Genomic DNA, 25,419 nt, shown 5'->3' on the forward strand with positions numbered 1-25,419 from the left:
TTGACTCGCACTCAGAACCCTTCTGCAGCCGGCCCAGAGCAGGCCTGCCTCTCGGCGGGGGCCCAGAGACTGAGATGAGGCGGGAGGCGCCACCTGCCCTCCCGACGGCCTCACGGACCGGCAGCGGGCCCCGACTCTGAGAAGGCGCAGCTGAACTCTCCGCAGGGTCTGCTGCACCGACGGCCGAGCGCTTGGCCTTGAGAGCCAGAGCTCGCCGCCCCACCCGAACATCCTTAGAGAGGGGGATCGATGCGGAAGCCCACAAAGTGATTTTTGTGGACTCTCCTTTTTGGGGGCATGACCGCACCATCGTGGTTGTTAATGAGGAGCTTCCATCTGCTTCAGAAAGACTGGGATGGGAGGCCCAGAGCCACGGCAGGGCTATTTCAATCCGCCACACAGAGACTGGCATCCTTTGTGGGCCACTTCCACCGCTGGGGAAGGAAGACTGCCGGGCTGCTGTTTCTGTGTCTCTCTGTGACTGTGCTTCTCTGGGGCTGGCAAGATACGCCCTCACCTGGAATTCTCCCTTACTCTCTTTCAAAGGCCCAACAAAGGGGTGACGCAGAGGGAACCAGAAGCACGTGGCTCACGTCGTGCATTCAGCGAGGGTCAGGCCTGGCTGAGAGCAGACTTGGCCCTCTTTGCGCAGCCAAAGTTGGCGTGGCAACTGACCGCTGCTGTTCCGTTCGAGGGAGACATGAGTTACCCTGGAGAGGAATGTGCATTCAGACTTGCTTTTGGCAGACTCTACCCCAAGCGTTTCCCCCAGAGAGCGTGAGAAATCGTGATTTCCCTGAGGAGCCTCGTTTGGGGTGATCTGTACCTTTTGCCTTGAACTGTCCTCGGCAGGGAGCTGAGAAGGGCGCTTGTTTGTCTCTTTGTTTCACAACAAGCGCTCACCTAAAATGGTCCACCATCTGGGGCAGTGCTTAGGAGGCTCTGTGGCAAATCTCAAAGCCGTCGCCTGCGTGCATGCCAAGCAGCCTGAACCCGAGAACGAGGGATTCTTTTCATGCCCCTTTGTCTCTGCAGGTTGGTGGTGGTGTTTTGGTGTCCTTCCCTACCCAATCATGGGTTAGAAGGAGAAGAAAAACAAGTCCTCATTTGAAAAGAACAGGAAGGGAAAACCAAGAGCCCGTGAAAAGCATTTTCCCGGCTGCCTAGGTCTATAATCTAGTGAGAAAGAGGAGAGTGACGTTCTCGATGTTTCTAGGGGTTTGGTGGAGGGGAGGGAGGAACAGACAGTGTTGAGAGCAGCTGATCCCCGAAATGCCTGTAAGAGAAAGTTACTCCGGCCCGGCTCAGCTGCTGCGAAGTCGGGGAGAGAACGCTGTCCCACAGGGTTGGAGACTCGGAGCTTCGGAAGGTATGCGGCAACCCAGCCCCTTTCAGATCGGCAGGCCCGCATGGCTGTGCAGTGCCCTGCCGCCTTCCTTCCAAGCAGACTTCCAAGGGCTATGCAGCTTCACTGCAGTCATCAAGACTCCTGGTTGCTAAGAACAGGATGTGCCCTAGAGTGACAGAAACACATTGGCTCCTCTGAGTTGCCTAGGGGTAGACTAGCTTCAGGTATGGCTGGATCCAGGTGTGTGCTACTCTAACTCAGCAGGTACAGGTCAGAACTTAGGCTAGAACTTAGGCTAGGTGTGGGGAGAGTTCCCAAAGTACAAGGAAGGACAGTTCCCCAAAGGAAAGTTGAAATTCTGTCTCCCAAAAAAAGGGATAGTAGAAGCTGGGCAAGCAAAACCGGCAGATGTCCACTACAGTCCCCATTTGTCATTTACAGAGCTCATCCTCACTTACAGCCGTATCCCGCAGTGAGTCATCACCGCGCCCCTCCGCGAGTAGTGAGGGGGCCAGAAGGAGCCCAGATAGGAGCCCTCCCACAGGCTGTCAGAGCCCCACCTGGTCTGCGTAGATGACAGGGGCTTTTGGACTTGGTGGCCTGGTGTCAGAAAGGAAGATGTCTTAGTGACTTGGGTTTGTAAAAGCCATGTCTGTGAGCTGTCAGCCAAAGACAGCAGGCTCTGGTGGTCTTTCCTCTCTTCCCTGTGGTTTGTGAAAACACATCCAGAGGTTAATGAGCAGGGAACATAAATAATGAACAAACATACTGTAGACAGGAAGGCAGGAAGTTTTTCCCCCCAAAGACTGAACAAGATGAGCAGAGCTCTTCGGCCGGACTTGTGCATTCTCCACAAAATGTAATAAAAAAGCTGTGCAAACTGCCCCCCGACGTACAATATTGTTCATATATTAGATATAATGTACTGAAAAGGCTACTTCATTATGTCAGCAGCAGAAGAAAGGGCGATCTAGCAGCTGCTCTAATCAGACAGATGGGAAACCAGAAACGTTACTGAGATCGAGGCAGTAAAATCGACATCGAACCAATTTGCCTTACTCACATGGGCTTTTACTGTGTTTAATGAAAGCTCATGTCTGTACATAGAGGTTGTCAAAAGGCCTCAGGAGCCATAAAGCTCTCTGTCTTGTCTTTGCAGCATGACCCGTGAATGTTAACAGTTGGGTTTCAGGCAACAGTTCTGCATCTTCCCAGAAGCAAACAGAGAGAGGACAGCGTGAGGCAGCTGTGTGTCCTGGCCCTTAAAAACCGTATGAGAACCAAGGTGTCAGTGTTAAGGGGAGGAGGGGGTGATTCTGGTTACTGTCACTAAGAAGAGGGCACTAAGGGAGTAGACTATTCGGTACCCAAGGTGGAGCCAGGGTAGGCAGCCAGGGGTACAGGTGAGGGATGTGGGGAGAGATGTGTGTTTGTCATGGGCCACAATTTAAAGGCTACCTGCCTTCCCAGAAGGAAGATGTGTGTAGAATCATCATTTTAGAACTCAAGAGGTCCTCTAGGGGTGGGGAAGCTGCAGCGTTGGGGCCACATGTGGCCTTCTGGATCCTTGAATACAGCTTTTTTACAGAACAAATCCTGTTCTGTAAAATTTGGATCCTGTCAAGGGGCCGCACTCGGGGATCTGAGGGACCACGTTTGGCCTTGAGGCCGCAGATTCCCATTCAGCCAACATGTATTGATCATTCACTGTGTACTGGGCACGGCTTAGGACACTGTGGTCGGTGGACAAGCTCCCTGTCCTCGTGGAGCTCACGTGGATATGTGGGGAAACAGTACACAAAAGTGTATGCGAGTGTGTGTATCGGTGTTGGTATGTGTGATGGAGGAAATCAAGGAAGGATAAAGGCACGGAATAATGGAAGGAAGGGGCTGGGCCATACACTTAGGAAGTGAATCCAGAGTCCCAGTGACTTGTCCAAGCTTAGGCCAGCTGGTCAGTGGCAGAGCCAGGACTAGACCCCACACCTCCTGAGCAACAAAATTGGGGTATAAACTGCCACAGGAAATGGCAGTATTTTCCCAAAAACACAGGCATGGAAAGGGCAGTGGCTGGACTCAGGGGTGTCCCGACAGGAGGCTGGCAGAGCTGCTTTGAAGGATTTTCTCTGCCACCAAGGTGGAATCCCAGGCCAAGGCCAATAATGCCGGCCTCAGAAGCGCTCATTCTGCCCACTTTGCCTGGGGCTACAGTGCTCGTTAAAGGACAGTCTACACAAGAACCTGGTCTTCTGCCTCCAAAGTCCAAAGCACAATGGCTGTAATCCAAAGCCAAGGGTCCCGGATTCAAACCAGCCACACCACCAAGAAGAAGAAGAGGAACAGAGTTCTAGAAGGCAGAGCCCAAGCATCACTCTGCCGTGGAACAAGAGCCAGTGCGTGCCCACCTGCCTCCTCCCCCGCGCCGTGAGCCTTGGGAAAGGGCAGGGTCCCCGTTGTTTTATAATAATGGCAGCAGAGGCTCTGCGCTGGAATCACGAGTCCTGGCCTGGCCCCCAGCTGTGTCTGGTGACAATTGGCAGCTGACATCTTCGCTTCTGGCCAGAGCTAGAATAAACTACCCCTTATTAAAAATGGCATCTTTATAATAGATTTCTGCAAGTCACTGTCAACAGGACATACCCCTTGTTTTGCGCCAGTCATTCCTCTGGGGCATTGATTTGCCTGTTACTATTATTTTAGGACTCTTTAAAATACCCTTTGATTCTATTAATATATCATCCTAATACCAAGTTTTAGAATATCAAGTTTTAAATATAGTATCAATTAGTAAGGTATCTTAGCTATATTTTAAATAATTTTTCTCATACCACACAACTTCTCCCCATAATTAAACAGCTGGATTTTTGGTTGGGTCTTTCTCTCCTTTTCAAATCCCATTTGTGCTCGTGGGCTTCACACGAGCCCAGCCCAGAGGTCACCCAGCCTCTGTCTTGTCCTGTCCAGGTTTTGTCGCTTTCTGCCTCCCTTGGGAGAGGCAGCCTGGCAGTCAGATAACACCCTCCACCCCCACCCCCCGCAGGTGAATCTGAGCTGGGAAAGCTCTCATCTGCGAGCAACCCAAACGTCCCCGGCTAGGGGTTTGGGTGAATGACGCGTGCCCCATGCAGATGACGGGACACCAGGCAGCCAGTGAAAACCCAGGGTGACGTGGAACCACATCGGTGACTTCTTCCTGAAGTCTCCTCCAGCCAGGCTGGATTGAGTTTGTGCCCTCCTCTGCTCCCACGGCTCTCCTACGAGTCAGCGGCTCCAGAAGGCGGGCTCAGCCGCGTGGTTCGAGTCCACTGCTCTGCACCAGCGCCTGGCATGAAGAAGGCACTTAAAAGACGATTGTTAAAATGAACATCGAGTTCAGTGTAAAAAAAAATCTACAGTGTGATTCTATTTAAGGAAAAACAATACGCATATGGACTCCCAGGTAAAAGGACTGAAATATACACCAACATGTGGACGGTGGTTCCCTCCAGCTGGTGGGATGGTAGCTGATTTTTTTTTTCTTCTTTTTTTCTTAGCTGTGTGGGTTGGAATCCGTAAGTGTTCCAAGAACAGGCCTTTCAGTCAGGGCTGAAGAAGTCAGGGAAAGAGGAGGGAAAGCTGTCATTTAAAAGTGATCCATGACTAGAGCAGAACCACTGGTAGGAGTCAGTATAGTTTGGGGAGGTACATGGATGAACATTTTTTATTTTAATAGGCAAGCATGTGTTTGAATGTGTAGTTAAGAAAAGACATGAGTAGTGCATTGACCATATGTGATCTGGCCCCGTGCCCTTACTGACCCTGTCCCCCACTCTCCCTGTCTGTCACTCTGTTCTAGCTCTGCTGGCTCCTGGCTATTTCTCCAACATGCAAGGTACCCCAGGACCTTTGCACTTGCTGCTCTCTCTGCCTGAAATGTTCTTCTTCATGTATGTGCAAGGCCCCTTCCTTATCACTCAGGCCTTAGCTTCACGTGTCACCTCCTAACTCTACCTCCCCATCAGTCTATCTGGCTTGTGTTTATTACTCTATAGTAGTTGTTTACTTATTTCTTTTCTGTCTACTCCTGTTAAACCGTGAGTCCTCTAAAGGCAGGGGTTGTGTCTGTCCTGCTCACCACAGTCTCCTAGGCACCACGTGAACTGCACCGGCACGCAGCAGTCAGTTCTCCTGGGGGACAGCAGGAGGCTGTTGGTTGGGGACTGAAAGAGGCAGTAATCTTGGGCAGTGGCCCCCAGCCTTTTTGGTACTAGGGACCAGTTTCATGGATGACAATTTTTCCACCGATGGGGGCTGGGGCTGGGGAGGCAGAGCTCAGGCGGTGATACGAGCAATAGGGAGTGTCTGTAAATAACAGACGAAGCTTCCCCTTGCTCCCCTCCTGCTGTGCAGCCCGGTCCCTAAGTTTCATGGACAGCAATTTTTCCATCCACAGGGTGGAGGAGGGTGGGGTGTTGGAGGTAGAGCCTGTGTGGCCCAGTTCCTAACAGGCCACAGACTGGTACCGGTCTATGGCCTGGGGGCTGGGGACCACAGATCTTGGGGATGGCTCCGGCTCTGCCAGTTGAGGAACCAGCCTTTATGCCTGGAGAAGAGTGAAGCTTCTGGCCTCCCATGAGGAGCCTCCAGGTTTCAGTGCCTCTGCACTCTTGGAATTCCGGGAGATCAGGCCCCAGTGCAATTGCCTTGCAAAATGTACACATTCTACCTGTGCCCAGCTAGGGTCTCTGAGCCAGTCATTGAAAACATGGATACTCTCCGGCCTCCCAGCACCCCGTTCATTTGAGTCAAGGCACTGCCATATCACATAGGAGGCGGACCTGTGGCTTGGGAAATAAGACGAGTGGTCCAGCCCTGCTTTGGCACTGATCTGTCTGTGACTTTTAAACAATACTAGCAGCTGACATTAATTGGGCCAGACTATGTGCCAGACACTCCTCACACATTGATACTGCCAGTAGCCCTGAAGAGACAGAGTCATCATCCCCATTTTACAGAGGACAGACCCAGACCCAGGAAGGTTGGGAACTACCCACAGTCCACACTGTCAGTGAATAGGAGAGTCAGGGTGTGTCCAACTCTTAACAAGTGCTCCGTATGTATTTGTGGAATGAATGGATGAATGAATGAACAAATGAATGAATCGTGCTCTCTAGGGGATTTGGGCTGCTACGGTTACTAGAAACTCCTACCACTCACCCATCCCCTTCCCTGCCCACACCTTTTGCCCTCTGGACCAGTGTAGACCACTCTGCCTAGTCCTTACTCTCAATGACATCCCCTGAGTCAGGGAGCCAGGTCCCTCCTGCAGGTCAGTGCCACTGGTCACAAGACTTCATTAAAGTGAAAGGAATACGAGAACAGAATCAGTGCTCCAACAGGGAGGAGAAGAGGGAGGGGGTTCAGGCAGGGCCCTCTCTGCCATTTCTGCTTGGGTGCCTTCCTCTGGTTGTGCCCACCTCCACACTGGCCTGCTGTTTCCTGCCAGTGCCTCTTAGCCTGGCTAATGTTTGTGACATTTGCCACGTTGAGTTAGCTTGCTGTTTACGCCTTCCCCAGGAGGACCAGGAAGGAAAACTGTTTCCCAGAGGCATTTCTAGTCATCTTGCCTTCAATCTTACTGGCTTGACTAGATCACATGACCACTCTTAGCTGCAAGAGAGGCAGGGAGGGGAACTCTTCGTGGTGAGAAGGGAATGGCTGTTGAGTGACAGCCAGTGCATCTAACACATACATGTATCCTTCAGTCGGCCTTGGCAGATGCCACTCGATGTTTTAACTTTCATGTTCTCGGCACCAGCCTTATTTTAGCATCTAGACTGAGAGCCCCTGGAAGGTGGGGACCAGGCTGAACCCACGTGAGGCACGTCTGGAGATTCCTACTGATTATGACTCTACCCCTTTTCACTCAGATCTTCTCTCCTGGTCAGATTCATGCCCGTGTTTAACATCAAGTGTCTCTCCCATTGAAAATGATTCGCTGTTCTTTCAGATAATGAATGAACATTTTTAAAAATGAAGCAGGCTGGGCATGATGGCTTACATGTGTAATCACAGCACTTTGGGAGGCTGAGGTAGGAGGATCGCTTGAGGCCAGGCATTCTAGGCCAGCCTGAGCAACATAGCAAGACTCCCCCCATCTCTATAAAAAATAGAAAATTTAGCCAGGCCTGGTGATGTACACCTGTAGTCCCAGCTACTCTGGAGGCTGAGGTGGGGAGATTGCTTGAGCCCAGGAGTTTGAGGCTACTTAAGGCTGCAGTGAATCATCATATGATGCCACTGCACTTGAGTATGGGCAATAGAGCAAGACCCCGTCTCACAAAAAAGAAAAGAAAAGAAACAAAAAAAATATATAAAGAAGAAAGTAAAAAAGAAAAAATCACTGAATGCCACCACCCAGAAGTGATCTACCTTGTTACACATATCGTCTTCCGTCTCCCTCCGCACAGCCTGCACCCCTACACCGACACAGGCACACACAGGCCTAGTTTTATGGAAACAGCTGCACAGGACACACACTGCCGCCAGTGTTTCCGGTTTACAGTCCTGTCCGGGTCCAGTGTTCTCATGGGGGCCGGAGCCCCTGATTCCTGGCATGTGGCACATTCACTTATGGGCATCTGACTGCCCACTGCTTGATTAAAAATGTGTTCCGTGGGGCCATGCTGGTCGGCCCCACCTCCTCTGGGGAGGTAGATGGCTCCAGGACCACATCCCCATCGCTGAAGAGGAAACCGTTGTCAGCAGTCACGCGAGCAAAGCACCGAGCCCTGACCCTAACCCAGGCAGCCATGGCGTGCGTCTTCATTCATGTCCAGGAGCACAGTAAGATGGCCCCAGATCAGGAAATTCAGCTTTTCAACCCATGGCGACTCCCAGGATGTTCATTTGGTAAATGAGCAGATTCTCTGCTCCAATACAGAGAATGCCCTCTCTGCCACACCATCTTCCTTTTTCACTGTGGCTTAGCCCTTCCTCCTCCTCCTCCTCCTCTTTGTCCTCCAGGCAGGCAGTGGTCCTCCCAGGGCTTCCCTGCCTTCTCTCTGCATGGACCCATTTCTCCTCCTCTTCCTCAAGAGGACAGCCGCAGGACACCCGACCAACTGCACTCTCGCCCCCTGCCACACCGTGCCAGGCACTCTCCTTTGCATGTATTCATTCTTTTCATCCTGAACAAAAGCCAGTGAGGGTAGCTGCTTTTGCCATGCCCATCTCTGGGGAACAGTTGAGGAAACTGAAGCACCAAGCAGTTAAGGAAATTACCCAGTCACACAGCTAGAGTCTGGCTCCAGAAGGCCCCTTTAATCTGGATCATTAAAAGAATTATAGTGAAGGATGGAGAGAGTCCCAGTGCAGGGGAGAGAGTGCTGATGAAGGGAAGGGAGGGGCGTCTAATCCAGCCTGGGGAGGGAGTGAAAAATCATGTATCCCAGCTTAGGGCCTTCGAGTTCATGAACCTCCAGAAACTGGGGGGAAAACTGTGTGTGCTGGTGCATGTGTCACCATCTCAGAGGGGTCTGTGATTCAGAGGAGGAGAATGGCTGCTGGGCCCCATGAGCCTGCAGGGTCCCTTCCAGTTCCCAAGCCTGTGGTTCTTTGACCATATAAGGCCACTGCCTGGGGAGTCTCACTGCAGCTAAGTGCAGTCCTGCACTTAGAGAGAAAGTAGAGAGCAAAGGGGCCCAACTCTAGGCCCCCTGCAGACTCCCCAAGGCAGCAAAAAGAGATGGAGTATGGGGGAGGGCCAGAGTCCTCCTTGGTTTGCAGAAAGCATAGACCTGCTGGGGTGAGCCTGGCTACCACCCCCCTTTCTCCCCACGTCCACATGAGATCACCCCTCTCAGCGGCGTTGCCGGGTTTCCAGAGTGCAGCTGGCAGCTTCTGTCCAAAGTCGAACACTCAGGGCTGCAGAGTCAGCCCTTGCCGTTCAGACTTCCTGCTGCTCTTGGTGCTTCCGGTTTGGTGGCCTGGAACACACCTCAAAGTCCCTGCGTTTTGGGTGGGCACCAGTGCAGAATCTAGCTTGGCCTCCGTTTGATACTCTGGCTCTGCGGTCGTGAGAAATCTGGTGGATCCTCACCCTGACACACACACACTCGCACACAGACGTGGGCATGCACGTGCTTGGACTTGCACTCGTCTGCCTCCTTTAGCGAGCGCCTTGGAGAGGGACGGGTCTTGTCGATCTGTGTACTCCTGGGTTGTGTGGTTATGTCCCACATTCTCTGAGCACTGTCCAGAGCCCAGCCCTGTGCCAGGTAATATGGGAAGGGGGAGCAGAGATGGGTGAGATGTGGTGCCAAGGGCTGACTTAATTCTGCTGGGAGATGATCTCTGATTATTGTTGTTCTCAAGGTACAAAACATGTTTTAGTCCTGTCTCTGTTGGTTATAAGTGGCAGAAACCAAAATCAAATTAGCTTATGCAAAAGTAGGAGGCAATTACTTGGCTCATATCACTCGAAAGTGTAGAGATAGCGTTGGCTTTAGGCATAGTTGGATCCAGGTGCTCAAGTGATGTTTCTAGAACTTGATTCTGCACTCAGCTGCGTGACGAAGAACATGACGAAGAACATACCATCTGGGGCTGCTGCGGTGTGAGATGCCACTGACTGTTGCTAAGGCGTCTCGTGGAGCCACACCCCTGATTTCCAAATCTTAGCCTTGTCACCTCCAGGACTCAGAGCAAGGCCATCACATGAGACTAAACTCCCTGGGCTGCACCTCCAACCCCAACCCGGAGGCCTCCTTCCCTTGCCCTAGCCTCCAGACATTGGGCAGATATCACAGGGAGAGTTCTGATGCTGCTCATTTTGTGTGTACATGCTCTGATCTCTGGGTCCGCCTGGATACAGGGACCCAGGGCAGAAGGATCAGCCCTGCCTCTTAGCATCTGCCACTCACCAGCTGTGTGCCCTGGGGTAATGGCCTACCTCCCTAAGCCTCAGTTTCCTCATCTGTAAAGAGGAGATAATCTTTATCTCCTAGGATTGTTTGGAAGATTAAAGGAAGTGATACATATAAAGCACTTAGCACAGAGGATAAACCCTCAATATGAGCTACAGTTACTACTCTGCTGCTTTTATGCTACCAATGGAGGAAATTATATTTGCAGGGTTTGGACTTTAGAAGGAGAGCACTATCGCTAATAGCTACATTTGTTGTATAGTTACTATATGATAGGCACTTTACATTTATTCCTTACAACAACTTTTTGTAGATGAGGACACCAAGGCTTGAGAGGCTAAATTATTTACCAGGACACACAGCTCAGCAGTGATAGCGCTGGCTCGGCACAGGTCTGCCTGAACCTAAGCACTAACCACTGCTCTGCTCTACCTCTTCAGAATGGTGTGTGGAGACAGGAAATAAAAGGGGCCTTATTTGATACTTTTAAGGTTATTTGCCTCAAATCAGTGCTTTGAGGGGAAAAGAGGAGGAATATGGCATGGAAAAAAAATGCTGGGGAATGACTTACATTTTAAAAGTCAGTATTTTTCTGAGTGGTGGGCTTATGAATAATATTTCTTGTTCTTCTGTATGCTTCAGCTGTTCTAATTTTGAGTACTTACTTCTTCGTGGTGGGCGGGGATATAAAATTCTACCCTGAAATAGGAAGCCTGTTTTTCCAGTTTGAACAGCTATAGGGCTAATAATCATGATTTGACCAATTTTCCTCAATTTGCAACATTTCTCAAACCTCAAATGAAGCCTCTTCATCTTGGGACCCAGAACCAGGCTAAGACTTGCTAGCTGATATTCTGCCTAGTCCAGCCCATGGATTGAGGTGCGGTAGAAAGGACTGTGAGCTCGGAGAACTGGGCTCTGTTCCTGGCTCTGGCACTTACGTGCTGGGACACATTGGGTCAGTTACTTAATCTCCCTCAGCCTCAGTTTCCTCTTCTGTCACATGGGTACAATAAAAGCCTACCCTTCCTACCTGATTGGGTGGGTGCAAAGGTTAATGATACTAATAGATGTGAAAAGTGGTAGTCCCATCCCCAAGTGGATGGAAATCCCACAGACAGCAAAGGGTCTAGAGAGCATTCCCAGGGTAGTGGCAGGGCCTGCTGGGCCAAAATGCAGCATGAGAAGCTCACTACACCGGCTTCTGGGGAAGCATATTATGTCACAGGGGCCAGCAATTCCCACTTGCACCTCTCCGGTCACCCAGAGGGCCCCACCCTCTTAGGCGAGTCTGGGTGACAGTTTTTCAGTGGTTGTGCTAGTGTTTACAATGTATGTCTTGAATTATGACATTCTACTTTTAAGTAATAAATACTACTGTATTCACATGTAAGAATTTTTCTATTATATATTACCATTTTATCCCACTCATCCTTTGTGCTATTATAGTGTAAGTTTTACTTTCATGTATGTTATAAACATCATAATACATTTATCAGCCTTTTTCTTCTCTTTGATTTGGATAATTTCTATTGCTGTGTCTTTAAGTTCGCTAATCATCTATGTGTCTAATTTGCTGTTAATCTGCCCAGTGAAATTTTCATTTTAGATAGTGTATTTTCATGGCTAGATATTCCATTTTGTTCTTCTTTTTTTATCGTCTTCCATTTCTCTCTTCATTGTTCATGGTTTCCTTTAATTTCTTGAAAATATTTAAAATAGATGTTTTTAAATCCTTATTTGTAAATCTCATCTCTGTCACTTCTGAGTCTACTTCTACTGACTGATTTTTCTTCTAGGTCACACTTTTTTTTATGGGTCACACTTTCCTGATTCTTTGCACATTCAGGAATTTTTTATTGGATGCTGATGTTATGAATATTATATTGTTGAATGTCTAGAGATTTCGTTGTTCTCATTTAAAGACGTGGACTTTGTGAGGTAGTTAAGTTACTTGCAGGTTAGCTTGATTTTTTTTTAAGCTTATTTCTAAGCTTTGTGAAGGCATATCTACAGTAGCCTTACTCTACGGCTAGTTTAGCCCTTTACTATGTCATGTGCCTTCTGAGCATTCAATAGGACTCTCCACTGTCGTTCTTTGGAACTTGAATATCCCCCAGCCTTTTTCTTTCTTCTTCTTCTTTTTTTTAATCCCCCAGCTTTGAATGGGCTCCAGGAGGTGTTCAGCTTATGAACTCCCCGATACTTGTTCTTTCTTTGGTAGTTCTTCCTTGCCCAGATTTTGGAACCTCACCCTAACCAGTCACAGACTCAAGAGAACCCCTGTGGAATCTCACGCTACCCAGCTACAGACTCAAGGGAACCCCTGTGCCGAGGTCTGGAGCTCACTCTTTATGTAGTTTTCTCCTCTCCAGTACTCTGCCCTTTGGATTCCAGCCGCCTCAGCCTGCCTGAACTCTCATCCTCATCCCTTCAGCTCTGTGAAATGGCTACATTCTGCTTGCTTTCTCGCTCCATGCACTGTGGTCTGGTGAACACCTCCAGGCGAAATCCCAGGCAATCTAGGACTCACCTCCTTGTTCTCCCCTCTCTCAGGGATCCCAGTCTTGCACTACCTATTCTCCAATGTCTGAGAACACTTGTTGCATGTATTTTGTCCACTTTTCTTGTCATTTACAGTGGGAGCTGGCTAGCAACTCCCTTTGAGATCTCTCTGGCATCGTGTACCAGTGGTCTGTACTGGTTGTATATCCCCTCAAGAGACTTTTATATAAATGGACTTAGGGCTAATAAAAGTCAACAAAAAAAAAGCTGATAGTGCCATTCTCATCTGCTTCTCAGAGCAGCTCAGGATGAAAACCCACAAGCCAGTACCACGTCGGATTCTGCAACAGGAATTGTTAGTGTCCATCAACTGATGACTAGATAAATAAACTGTGTTATATCTACACAGTGGAGTATTATTCAGTAATAAAAAGGAATGAGCTACTGACACATGCTTACAACATGGATAAATTTGAAAACGTCATGCTAAGTGAATGAAACCAGTCACAAAAGATCATTTATCATGTGACTCCATTTATATGAACTCTCCAGAATAGGCAGATTTATAGAAACAGAATGTAGATCAGTGGTTGCTTAGAGTTGAGGTGGGGGGTGGGGAGTAACTGCTAGTGGGTCCAGGGTTCCTTTAGGGGAGACAAAAATGTTCTAAAATTAGATCGTGGCAATGATTGCCCAACCTTGTGAGTATGCTAAAAAAAAATATTGAATTATATACTTTAAATGAGTAAATTGTATGGTATGTGAATTATATCTCCATAAAGCTGATTTTTAAAAAGAAAAAAATTTTAGCAGTTTTCTCCTGTATGAAGGTAGTGACAGAATGGGAAGGGGCTGTGGTCCGGTGGAAGGGAGGTCTCAGCTGTCATGTTGGTGTATGTCCAGTTACAAGTGCGATTCAACCTGGGACTGAAAATGTGGCCACAGAAGAGTTTGCACAGTTTATTGAGGGATGACTGATGTTGGATGTCAGTATTAAAATTCACATGCTCTTTCTTGATTACTTCAGTTAAAAGAGGATTCTGGCAGTTTGGGCGTGACCCGAGCCTTCTAGCTCTCCCTCCTGCCCAGATCCTCGTCTACAGTGAGCACATGTTAAGTGGCCACCAGGGAGCGTCACGTGGCCTCTGAGAACTGTGACGGCCCCTTTGTGTCCTCCATGTCCGTGTTCAGATCCACTAGACCAAGGGGGGTTGTGGTTAAGTCCCAGCCAAGGCTGGGAGAGTAGGCACACCCCTTCTGTTGGCCTTTCTCTTGTGGAAGATGAAGGTGGTTATTTGTTCATTTTAAGTGAGCCATCCTGCCTTCACTAGAAGCACTATGGGTTTTCTGTGAAAGAAAACTGTATTATTCATTTGCAGACTTCTTGTAGGGACCTTCAACAGTATGCTTCTGCTTGTGTACTTAAGTCAAGACCCTGAGCTTGCTTAAAATACTAATAACTGACATGCATTGAGAACTTACTGCGTGTGCCACTCATGTTCTAAGTGCTTACCAGTATTAGCAACACTTCAGTGACTAGTATTTCTTTCACTGTATATAGAATGTGAAAAGACTGCATTTCTTTTATCTAGTATTCTGTTTTTCAGATTATTTTTCAGTAATTCAGATAGATTTTTCCTTCAGATTTTATGGCATTAATGCGGCAACTGAGTAATTCAGCATCCCAGTGGGACCTTGCCCTAGCAGGCTCAGCCAGAGGGTTGGCCCCCGGACTTCGGATGCCGGGTGCTGCCTGTGCTGACTGAGGACAGCGCACTCATCAGGTGTGGTGTGTGTGGTTTTCTCTAGGATCATCCATGAAGACGGCTTCTCCGGAGAAGATGTGAAACAGTACAAGCCTGTTGTCTACAGCAACACCATCCAGTCCCTGGCAGCCATTGTCCGGGCCATGGACACTTTGGGCATCGAATATGGTGACAAGGAGAGAAAGGTAGGCCCCTGAGCCCATGCGCACAGTGAAAGGAGGGCACACCGCCTCCTCTTTGTAACGCCCGCTGCTTTAAAGGAGCACGAAGAGAATGTGCTATATACACGATATATGGTGGCACAGTTGCCAACCTAAGCCGTTGTACCCCTCCACCTGGCAAAGTCACCAACAACGGCAGTAGCCGCAGAATACCTCGGTTTATTTTGCTGCTAAGAAAGTGTTGGTGACTGTTCCAAATTGGGACTGCCACAACACTATGTAAGGTGCCTGTCCTTGGGCAGTTAACTTGAACAGAAAAAATTTTATTGAACAAAATAGGCCTTACCTGCCCACCCTCTCCCCTCCTTAGAAGAACTTTCCTTGCCTTGTTGGGCATGGGCAGCGGCCACTTGAGCTGACTGTCTTTCTTCCTTTCCACCAAGGCGTGTGTTTTCGGCCTCTCCTGGGTCAGTCTAAGGACCTAAGGGGCTCTCCCTCCTGTGGGAAGTCGATGTCCTAGAACAGAGACTGTTTTTCTCAGTTGAGTTTCCAGGCATCTGATAAATAGTGAATGGAATAAATACTATACAAAAGCTTCTTATTTGCAAACATTTGCATGAACTGTAAGACTGAACTATATACAGCTCCACTGGCAAAGCTAAACAAAAGAAGGGAGGGAGATGAGAAAAAAGCCTCAGAATCTTATCCAGAAGCAGCTCCTTGTTCCCTGTTGGGATCCTGAATCCCAGTGATCCTCTCTCTGAGAACCTGGCCGTGGAGAAGGGGAGCAGGCAGAGCCTCCCAGCATTGGAGCCTCGGATAGAGAGCATGAGTCTCTGGTCACACTGTGTGATTCGATTGTACTTCATACGCATATTCTGTCTTCGCTAATCATTTCCCTCACAGAGGAAAACCATCCTGGTCGGCTCTGGGTCTGATAAACCATCTGTGACAGATAGCTTTAAATGTAAAATTTAATATTTTATGCACAAAATCCTAATTCCACGGGGCAGGGTCATCCTGGCTCAGGCATTAGCTCCTGCAGTACTGGGGAATCCGGTGACAACCTGGGGTGGGGAAGTCGGGCACAGGCAGGGGTTCTGAGCCCATCTGCTGCCCCTCCTGGAGGCCAAGTCAGTAAGCTGGCTCTACGGAGGAAGCGCGTCTCCCCAGGGAGCCTGGCTTTGGATTCGGTCTTAGAGCCAGGGCCTGTGGAAAGAGGAGAGGGAAACGGAGGGCGAGTTAGTTCTCCAGTCTTGCTTTCGTTAAGCATTTACTATAGGCTTACGATGTGCCAGGCAGTGTGCCAGGTGCTGGGATACAGGAATGAGTACAGCGGGGAATGGTGTCCTGACACACCAGCCACTGAGAAAACACCTACTCGGATCATCAGACTTAGCCCAGATGTGCACAGTGCTTCATTCATCTTAATAATAATAATAGCAGCAGTGGGAATAAACATAGCTGTCTTTCACTGAGCATGCACTCGCTGCCAGGCACCGTGCTAAGCATTTTACATGGATTAACTCATTTTAATTAGCTTAGGCATTAAAGCCCAGAGCTGGTAATGCCTAGTCTGATCTTCAGACATGGCACAAGGCAAAGGCCTTTGGTCTCTTTGTCTCCCCTTGGCCAAGGAAGGAGCAGAGTGCCTGAATCTCAGTTAACGAGTTGGCAGACACAGTGCAAAAGGCACACCTCCTACACACACAGCACCCGAGATCTTCCGAGAGTGTATGTGTTCACGACCGTGCCCACCTCCCAACCAACCCTTCCTTCCCAAAATCTCCCAAACTGATTACAATCCAGAAAAGTCAGTGTGACCTTGGGATGCTTTTCTCCTTCTCTTTTAGAAAATATTCATTGTTCCTGTGGGATTCCCCCCCCCATTTTATTATCTATAACAGAGAGATGATTGCTTGGGATTGCTGAAACTATATGTTAAGGACTATACTGCAGGTCCCTAGGAAACAGCGGCCCTTCTCTGGCTGTTTCTCTCCCAAGGGATTTCCCAGTCTAGTCAGCCCTCAGGTAGGAGGGAGGGGAGGGGGAAGGAAGACTGAGAGCAGCAAGTGGGGACTCCCTAGAGGGTCCACGGGACACGGCAGAGTCCAAGCCAATCCTGTTATGGCAGGTGGCACCCTGGCAGGCACCCGGCCCATCTCCAGGGCAACACCGGCTTATCAGGCATGATCTTCCTGGCTGGCAGAGGCCCCCCAGGCACTCGGGCACCCCCTCCCTGTGTTTTTATACCTGTGAGGAGCAGGAAAGGAAAATGAACCCAAGACTCAGCCCAGAGCAAGCGGGCAGCTGGAGAAGGTATTTCCTGGGAGCAGGCTGGCATGGATTAGCAGTTTGCGGGGCTGGGCACCGGAGAGTGACAGTTGATTCTCCCATCCTACTGGGTGGACACGGAGGGCCTGAAAGGGCTGAAGTACCTGCTGGTGTTGGGAGGCAGCTGGGAGCTTCCTATTTAGAGATGCAGGCTGCAAACAGTAAATAAATAGGTGACTGCCTGACCCCAGGCAATGGTAAGGGCTGTGAAGAAACAGAACAGGGGGATGCGAAGAGGCTGATTTGGAGGAGGGTGTGGGAGCTACCTATAGCGAGGGTGGATGAGGGGACAGAAAGCTCCAAACAAGCACCAAGGCCCTGAGGGAGGAATGGGCCTGGCCTGTGAGAGAGGATAAAGCTCTGTTCAGCCTGAGCTCCTGTAGGTGGTCCATTGTCGATGCCCAGACGCCAGGACCCCAGGGCTGGGTCTCCAGATTATTTCCTCTCTCAGGTCCCCAGAGGCTGCCCACCTGGGGGTCTGCCATTGGGATGTTGGGGTGTTTCAGTCTGCAAGGAAAAGACTTTCCTTCCTCTCTTGCCTTCCCCACCTCTGTCACCCTCCCCACCCAGCCCCTGTGTTGGCCAGCAAGCTTCGCACTGTCCATGCAGAAAAGCACCTAAAAGCTTCCTTGCTATACCTTAGTCTCAGCCACCAGAACAGGTAGGTGTCCCTGGCTTCTCCCTCAGCCTCTCTGTGGTGTGGACTCACTGGAGGCCACGTGATTGTGCCGGAGCCCAAGCCTGAGACAGCCTCCACGCAGGGCAAACAGGCAGCGACCCCTTACATCAGTCTGTGGCTCCCACTGTGTCCCTGCCTCACCAGACCGTACACCCCTCCCCAAAGACACCACACACTCTCATGCCTCAGGCCTTTTCTCACTCAGGCCATGCTCTCTGCCTCTAGGGCCTTCTCTTCTTTTTCCCGTGCAGTGAGGACCAGCTAAGCTCCATCTTGTCCACGAAGCTTCCGTTCCCCTTCCTGACCGAGACACTAACTCACCTCAGTGCTTCTCACTGAGTCCTTCATGCACTGGTGTGAAGATTGTTTATGCCTTTTTCCCTGAGCAGTGGGCCTTCTACTTCCGGGTGGTCAGAGCCCATTTGAGCAGCTATGAAAACTGTGAGCCTTCCCTCTAGAACAAGCTACACACGCAAGTGACACATGAACACGTCTAGGAAATTCTGCATGCAATTTCGGGGGACTCTGGCCCCCTAAAAGCCCACCAGTGGACCCTAGGCTAAGAGCTCTGCTTTGGGAAAAACACAACCCAAACCGTGCTTTCCTCTAAACTCCACAACAGTCAACACCGAAGAGGATTTCTGTGGACAAACGTGGGGTTTTTCCCCACACACCAAGCAGCAGACACCAGCTACGTGTCTTCTAACTCAATTCTGACACTATCTACCTTGAGATAGTGTCAGATCCCACAGGGTGAGGGCTCAGTCCCCAAGACTGGCCACCACACTCCCCCACATCAGTTAACAAGTCTAGGACTCCAAAGCTTCTGACCTACAGCTTCAAGTTGGGGTTCCTATGACCCTCTCCCTCTTTGGGTTTGATTAATTTGCTAGAGCAACTCACAGAACTTAGGGAAGCGCTTACTTACGTTCACCAATTTATTATAACAGATATTACAAAGGCTACAGATTAAGAGATGCGTAGGGTGAGACACAGAGAGGCGTGAGCCTCCACGCCCTCCCTGGGTGCCACACCCTCCAGGAGCCTCTTCGTGTGCAGCTATCCGGAATCGGAACCCAGTCCTCTTGGGTTTTTATGGAGGCTTCATTACATAGGCATGATTGACAACCGCATAGAAATGTGATTGGACAAAAAGCCCATGATCTAAACCCAGCAAGGCCTGTCTGTTCAGATTCTTCCTGGCCTCTCTGTGCAGCATTCCTCCCTCTAGGATATGGGGCAGGACCCTCTCTGGAATGAAGGTCTTTTGACCGACAATCAGAATTAGAGTCCTGTGAAAGGACAGGAGAAGGTCAAAGAGAGAGATTCTATTAATATCTCCTGAGGCCTAAAAGTGCCCCAACATTATAACAAGGACTATGGGAGTTATGTAAGTCCATAGGAACTGTGGATAGAAACCAGTATATATATCACAACATCACAAACCTGTTCATGACTTAAGGTCTTCCGACTAAGACCTGTGTCATTTATCTTTGGGTCTCCTTCTCACCTTAGCAACAAGCACAGATGCTCAGTGCTCAGCACTTAGGTCTTCAGAACCCATCCCTTTAATGAAATGACATTTCTTTTTTTTTTTCCAAGACAGAGTCTTGCTCTCTTATCTGGGCTAGAGTGCGGTGGCATCATCATAGCTCATTGCAACCTCAAATTCCTAGGCTCAAGGGATCCTCCCACCTCAGCCTCCCAAGTAGCTGGGACTACAAGTGTGCACCACTACACCTAGCTAATTTTTTCTATATTTTGTAGAGACAGGGTCTCACTATGTTGCTCAGATTGGTCCTGAACTCCTGGCTTCAAGCGATCCTCCTGCCTCGGCCTTCCAAAGTGCTGGAATTTACAGACATGAGCCACCATGCTCAGCCTGGAATGACATTTCTAACTTTCCCAGTTCTGAGAGAAAAAAAGGAAAAGTACCTATAACTTCATCCCTACATGAACAGCTATCGATTGAGTACCTACTGTCTGTAGGCTTTGTGCTAAGCCTTGTGTGAAGGTTCAGAGGCGTGTGAGTTGGAGCCTTTGAGGAGCTGATTATCCTCCTGGGAGACCAGAGCTCACAGGCCAAATGAGCACAGCCTTTCCAGAAGCCGGTTAGGGAAAGCTTCTCAGAGGAAATGAGGCTGGAACTGTCCCTTGAAGCGTAGATATGGTTTGACAGGTACAGGTAAAGGTGAGGAATGGCATTTGACACCAGGAAAAAACACGAGTAAAGGCAGTGGTTGGTAGTGACCAAAGTGGCTGAACAGAGGATTAGGGTATGAGCAAAGTGTGGGAAAGTCGGAGGGTACAGTTAGGTCCATATTTGGTGGGCCTTGGAAGGTATGCCAAGGAGTTTGGGTTCTGTCCTGTTGGCAGGAGGCAGCTGTAGATAGATTTTGAGCTGGGGAGGGACAGGATGAAAGTGAGATTTTAGGAAATTATTATGATGACACGTGCAGGAGAGACTAGTGGGGAGAGACTGAGGGTGGGGAGGCAGTTTGGGAAGCTACAGCGATAAGCCACCATACGCCACGCATGAGGTGTGAGGGTCTCAGTGAGTGGTTGGAAAGGGGCCTGATGACTAATAAGCTTTGGGGGCAAAAGGATGAGGACCAAGAAACTGAGACTCTACTGTTACCAGCCTAGATGGGTAGGAACAAGGTGAAACCAGGCAGAAAGTCAGGGCCAAATGTGGTTAAGTCTGCTTTCAGACCTGAGGGTTTCCAGGTGGGAGCAGTCAGCAAATAGAGGGATTCAGAGAACTGAAGCTCCAGGAATCACTGGCTCAGGATAATAGCGGCTTTCAATTATTATGTTCCAGGACCTGTTTTAAACATTTTACATTATTATTTAATCCTAACAACTACCTGTGCAGTGACTTCTATTGTTATCCCTTTTTATAAGTGAAAAAAATGAGGCACAGAGGTTAAGCGACCTGCCCAGGGTGAGGCAGTACAGAATACATATGTATAATAATGCAGATATGTAACCCTAATAAAACTGTAATCTGTGTGGTTCCGGCCCAGAGCGGAGTCCCATTTAAACGGGCACGGTACAATCAGGCAAATCAAATCATTAAAGAATCCCACACTTATCCTAAATCTCTCCAAGAATATACAAAGGGACTCAAAAGACAACTGCCCTGCTTTTCTCATATATCCTCTTCCAGAGACCCTCTCCTCCAGCCCAGCCTGCAGGGCCTGCCCACTCTCGCCCCCTCTCCCCTTCTCTCTCTCTCACCATTCATTCTGCTCCCTCTCCCTTCCTCTCCCCCTTTCTCCATCTCTTCCTCACTTTCTCTCTTTCTTCCCCTCCTCTCTCTCCCCTTTTCCCCAGCTGCTTCTCTCTCCCTCCTTTTCTCTCTCTCCTCCTCCCTCCTTCTCAATCTCCTTTTCTCCCCTTCCCTCTCCTGGTTCCTCCCTCCTTCCTCAGTTCATTATTATGTAAATTGTCTTAACCTTTGGAGCGAAGTTTTTTGATCCTCCTCCCTGCACCCTTAGCCCAGAGCCTGCATCTGCATCACAAAAGCAGACCAACTTGTCTAGAAGAACTGGCCTAAACTCTGACGTTGGCAGAAAAGATTGGGGAAACAGGACAATTGCAGGATTAGAAGGCTCACTTTGACCAGTGGGGGACATGGGGAAAGCCTTTGAACAATCCCACGTTAATAAATTTTATCTCACACACATATATGTATATATAAACATATGTAAACATAAATGTATATGCATGCCTATCCTTGCATATTTAAAATATATTGTAAATTAATGGTCCAGTAGCAAAGTAATGCCTTGAACTTGTGTATGGCTTTATCCAGTAGGAAATACTCTCATTTTCATATTTTCACTATTCATGTGTATGCCTGTCACTCAATTATAAACTCCTTGAGGACAGCATATAGATCCATTGTTCATCTATTAATAGCACAATGCCTGAAGCAAGAAATATTGGGTATGGGGAAAAAAATCCCAGCTCTGGCTATTTGGCCCTAGGTAAATTATTTAACCTCTCCAAGCCTTAGTGGTTTCAGCTGTAAAATAGTCATGATTGTAACGTCTCCCTCATTCATCTGCTGTAATATGCGTAGAATCATGCCTGACAAAGAAAAAGCTGTTTGCACATGTTAGCTATTTTCATTATTTAAGATTATTATTATTGTTATTGATGAAGGATTGATGAATTGTCCTTGCAGCGATCTGGTGAGGAATGGACAAGGTTTTATCTGCATTTTTCAGATTAGAAATGGAGGCACAGAGCACTTAATTGGCCATTCTGGGTCACTGACCTAAGCATGAGGGAAGATGGTGCTGGCCGGTATTGCCGCCCTGTGCTTTTCTGTTCCACCAAGGGGCTTCCTTAGAACTGTCCCCCCTGGAGATAATGGCAGCTCTTTGGGGAGGCAGAATCAAATTTCACACTTAATTTCCAGTCTGTCATTGGATCTCCTCTGGTAAAAGAAATCTTGACATTTAAGTCACACAGTGGAGCTCAGAACACTATCTTTTTTTTAATCATGGAAATATTGTGGTGCCATCTCCACAGCATGAATCCTGAAACAGACACAAACAAGCATGCTATCTGGCCTGTGTCTGCCTTAGTTCCCTGGGGCCTGGAGATACTTCAGTGGTGGTTGTCAGATCTGATAGGGGCTGGGAGAGGTGACAGATGAAGAAGGCCTCACACTCCCATAGCCCAAACCTGGGCCAGGAAGGAGCATGTGTGCCTGCTGCCGCTGGGCACTGAGGCTCTTCCCCTGCACCAGCCCCAGAGTCTGGCCCTTTGCCTGCCCAGATCAATAGAGCTTGAAACTCCTCCATTCAAGACATCTAATTCTGCTGCTCCATTTTGCAGATGGGGCAAAATCGGTGCCATCTGGCCCAAACAGGGAAGAAACTTACTCAAGGGAATATGTGGCAGACCCAGGACTAGAACTTTCAGTTTCCTGAATCACCGTTCTGTTCTCTTTCCATCTCACCAGGCTACCTCCTATACCCAGCCAACTCGGGGCCCTGTTTTCTTTCATTCAGTCGCTCAGCCAGTTAATCATTCCACAAATACTTACTACTTAATTAATTACTACTTACAAATACTTCCTGGGAAACAGTACACCGGATGGCAGGGATGGGTACAAAGATGCAAAGATCAAGGGGCTCCCAATCTTTTACAGAGAGGACGACCCTAAGATGAGAGGGTCTCCTTGGTTTGCAAGGCTTCTCCCAGCTCTGACATTCCAGCCTCCAGGACTCCGCACAGCTCCTGGGGTCTAAGGCTGGATCAGGCCCCAGGCTCCTGGTTTGGGATGGGAGAGGGGGGAACAATTATCTCAGCCCTGTCTCGAGGAGCCCCAGACCTGGCTGCTGGTACCTTGGCCCCATTTGGCAGCACCAGGGCTCTTCCTGGCCTTCCTCTAAAAGGAAGAGCCAACTCAAAGGGGCAACAGTTTTCAACATGGGAAAGGCAGAGGAGGGACTACAGTCTCGGGCTTCTAAGATGTCTCTCCTCCTTGGAGTCTTGTGTTTCCTCAGTTGAAAGCAGTTGCTCCCTCCTCTGAACCCTTGTTGTTTTAGAGACCCCATCCCAGCTGCCCCCACCCCTGGTACTCTACTTCATGGTTGTCTACCTCTGTGGTCGGTCTTGTTTATCCGCCTGCTCCCCATATCCTCAGCCCAGTGCCTGGCAGGGGTCAGTGAGTCCATGTATTCAGGAGCGAATCCATTCACCCAACAGGGGCGTGCCTCTTCCCGGCCAGGCGCTGGGCTCGGTGCTAGGTATGTGCCCTGAACAGATGTGTCCAGGGTGGAAAGAATGAAAGATACAGAATACACTTCTCTTCCATGTTTTCTTGATCCCTTGCCAGCCAGAGTAGGTGTGGCCTGTGTTCACCCATGCGTTCCTCTGTTCATGCATTCATGTGGTGGTGGGTGAGACCCAGTCCCTGCCCTCAAGGGGTGCAGGCAGGGGGCTGACATTCAGCCTCACTGTTTCCCAGCACTTGGGCTCATTGGCCGCTGCGGAGGCCCCAGCCAGCAGCTGGCCCCGTCTGGTCCTGCCTGACTTCCATCCCACGGCCTGCGGAGTGCAGTGGGAGCGTTCAGGTCTGGGCCACCGTCAATATCTACATGTTCATTGCCTGTAGAAAGGGGCATGGAATTTTAAAGAGAAAGAAAAGTAAAAGGAAATTTAAATACAAGACTTCAGCAAACAGTAAATGAAAACCACAAGTGGCATGCCTTGCACTTGGGCACGCTCTCTGTGTGTCTCTCTCTTTACTTGCTCGATTACACTCCCCACCCTCCTCCTTGTAAGCCCTAATTACTGTGCTCTCGTGGTGGAAAAATGTGTTATTCATTATGCAAATGAATACTCCCCAGCATCAGGACTGAGGTGGGTCCCCACTGATGGCCCGTCCCCAGGTGTCTAAGAGGCCCCCAGCCCCTGCCATTACTGCCCTTACCTTCTCCCAGCCCAGTGCCCCCCACCTGGCCACTCCACAGGGAGAACTGAGAGCCTCCCCTGTGGAGAGGGGACACTGTAGGTGCATCCCCCGGGCTCACAGTAGCCGTGTTAAGGTGGCAAGCAAGCTGCCAGGCAGACCTCACAGCGCTGGAAGTCGTGGAGAACAGCTGAGCGGGGCCTGCCCGGCCAGCGCCATGTGCTGCGACTTCTGGAACACTGAAACATGAAGAATCCCAAGACAAGGTCACAAAATTGTGGCATATTTTAAATGCATGTACTTAACAAGTTAATACTTTGGGCCCACCATAAAACAATGGAATATAATTGTGTTCCCTAAAAAATAATTACAGGATTTATAAAAGCATGAACTCACAATGCAGTGCCGGCCATGTGGTCCTGTCGTGGGACACAGGTCGGAGCTCTGTGATGAGCACTGTGGCCTTTCACCCTGGCGGTCTCTCCGTGACTACTACTCTAGTACCTCCTTTGGCCCAGGCCCCATATTTGAGCCGTTTGTGAATGTGCAGTCCCCTCCTGGCCACCAGATACACTATGGAGGAGCCCGAGGGACCAGTAAGGGAGATTTTAGTTCACTGATGGGGTACCAGGGACCGAGAAAGGGGTTAGGTTTGATGAGGCAGCATGTGGGGAAGGCTGTGCGTCACAGGCTGGGTGGGGACAGCCAAGGTGGTATCTGTGTCCCTTGCCTGCTCAGCGGCCCTGCTGTGTGTTGGGGCGGGGTGCACCTTCCCTAGGAAAGCTGCACGCGCGTCCATCTGCTTCTGCTTTCCTCGGCTCTGTCCCCTTGTCTACCTGCCAGGCAACCAGCAGTGGCCTCGCATCACTGCCAAGGGACCCCTCTGGATAAGTCAGGACACTTTGGTTGCAAGTAGTAGAAGACACGATCAAACTGGCAAACTGCTCGTAAAACAACACAAAACACAAAACAGCTGGCCCAGTGATTAAGAAGTCCAGAGGCACAGCTGTAGGTGAGGCTTGACTCAGCAGCTCCAGGAGGCCCCTGTCTTCCCTCCGCCTCTCCACGAGGTCCCACTGTGTGGCCCTCACCCTCAGACTCCACAGAATCGCTCCCCTCCCCATAGGAAAATGGCTGCAGCAGTTAAGTCATCAGTCGTGACCTTGTGTACATCCCGGGGTGTCACAGAGCACAGGTGCAGCAGGGTGGCCCTCCCTGAGCAGCCACATGGCCCTGCGAGTCTCTCTTGTCGCCCCTCCCTGCACTAGTCACCATGACCAAGGGGCT

The 25,419-nt window shown here is 49.5% G+C and overlaps 1 protein-coding gene across 2 annotated transcripts in view; it reads left to right on the forward strand.

Annotated features, from left to right (window-relative positions):
* GNAO1 (G protein subunit alpha o1) overlaps positions 1-25,419 on the forward strand; it is a 159,098-nt gene that overhangs the window by 66,695 nt on the left and 66,984 nt on the right. For both annotated transcript variants that reach the window (XM_012755945.2, XM_012755944.3), the window contains exon 3: positions 14,569-14,710. In XM_012755945.2, coding sequence (XP_012611399.1) covers positions 14,569-14,710 — 142 coding nt within the window. The remainder of the gene's footprint in view (positions 1-14,568; positions 14,711-25,419) is intronic.

The sequence above is a fragment of the Microcebus murinus genome, chromosome 20, assembly GCF_040939455.1.
Source record: "Microcebus murinus isolate Inina chromosome 20, M.murinus_Inina_mat1.0, whole genome shotgun sequence".
NCBI classification, from domain to species: domain Eukaryota; kingdom Metazoa; phylum Chordata; class Mammalia; order Primates; family Cheirogaleidae; genus Microcebus; species Microcebus murinus.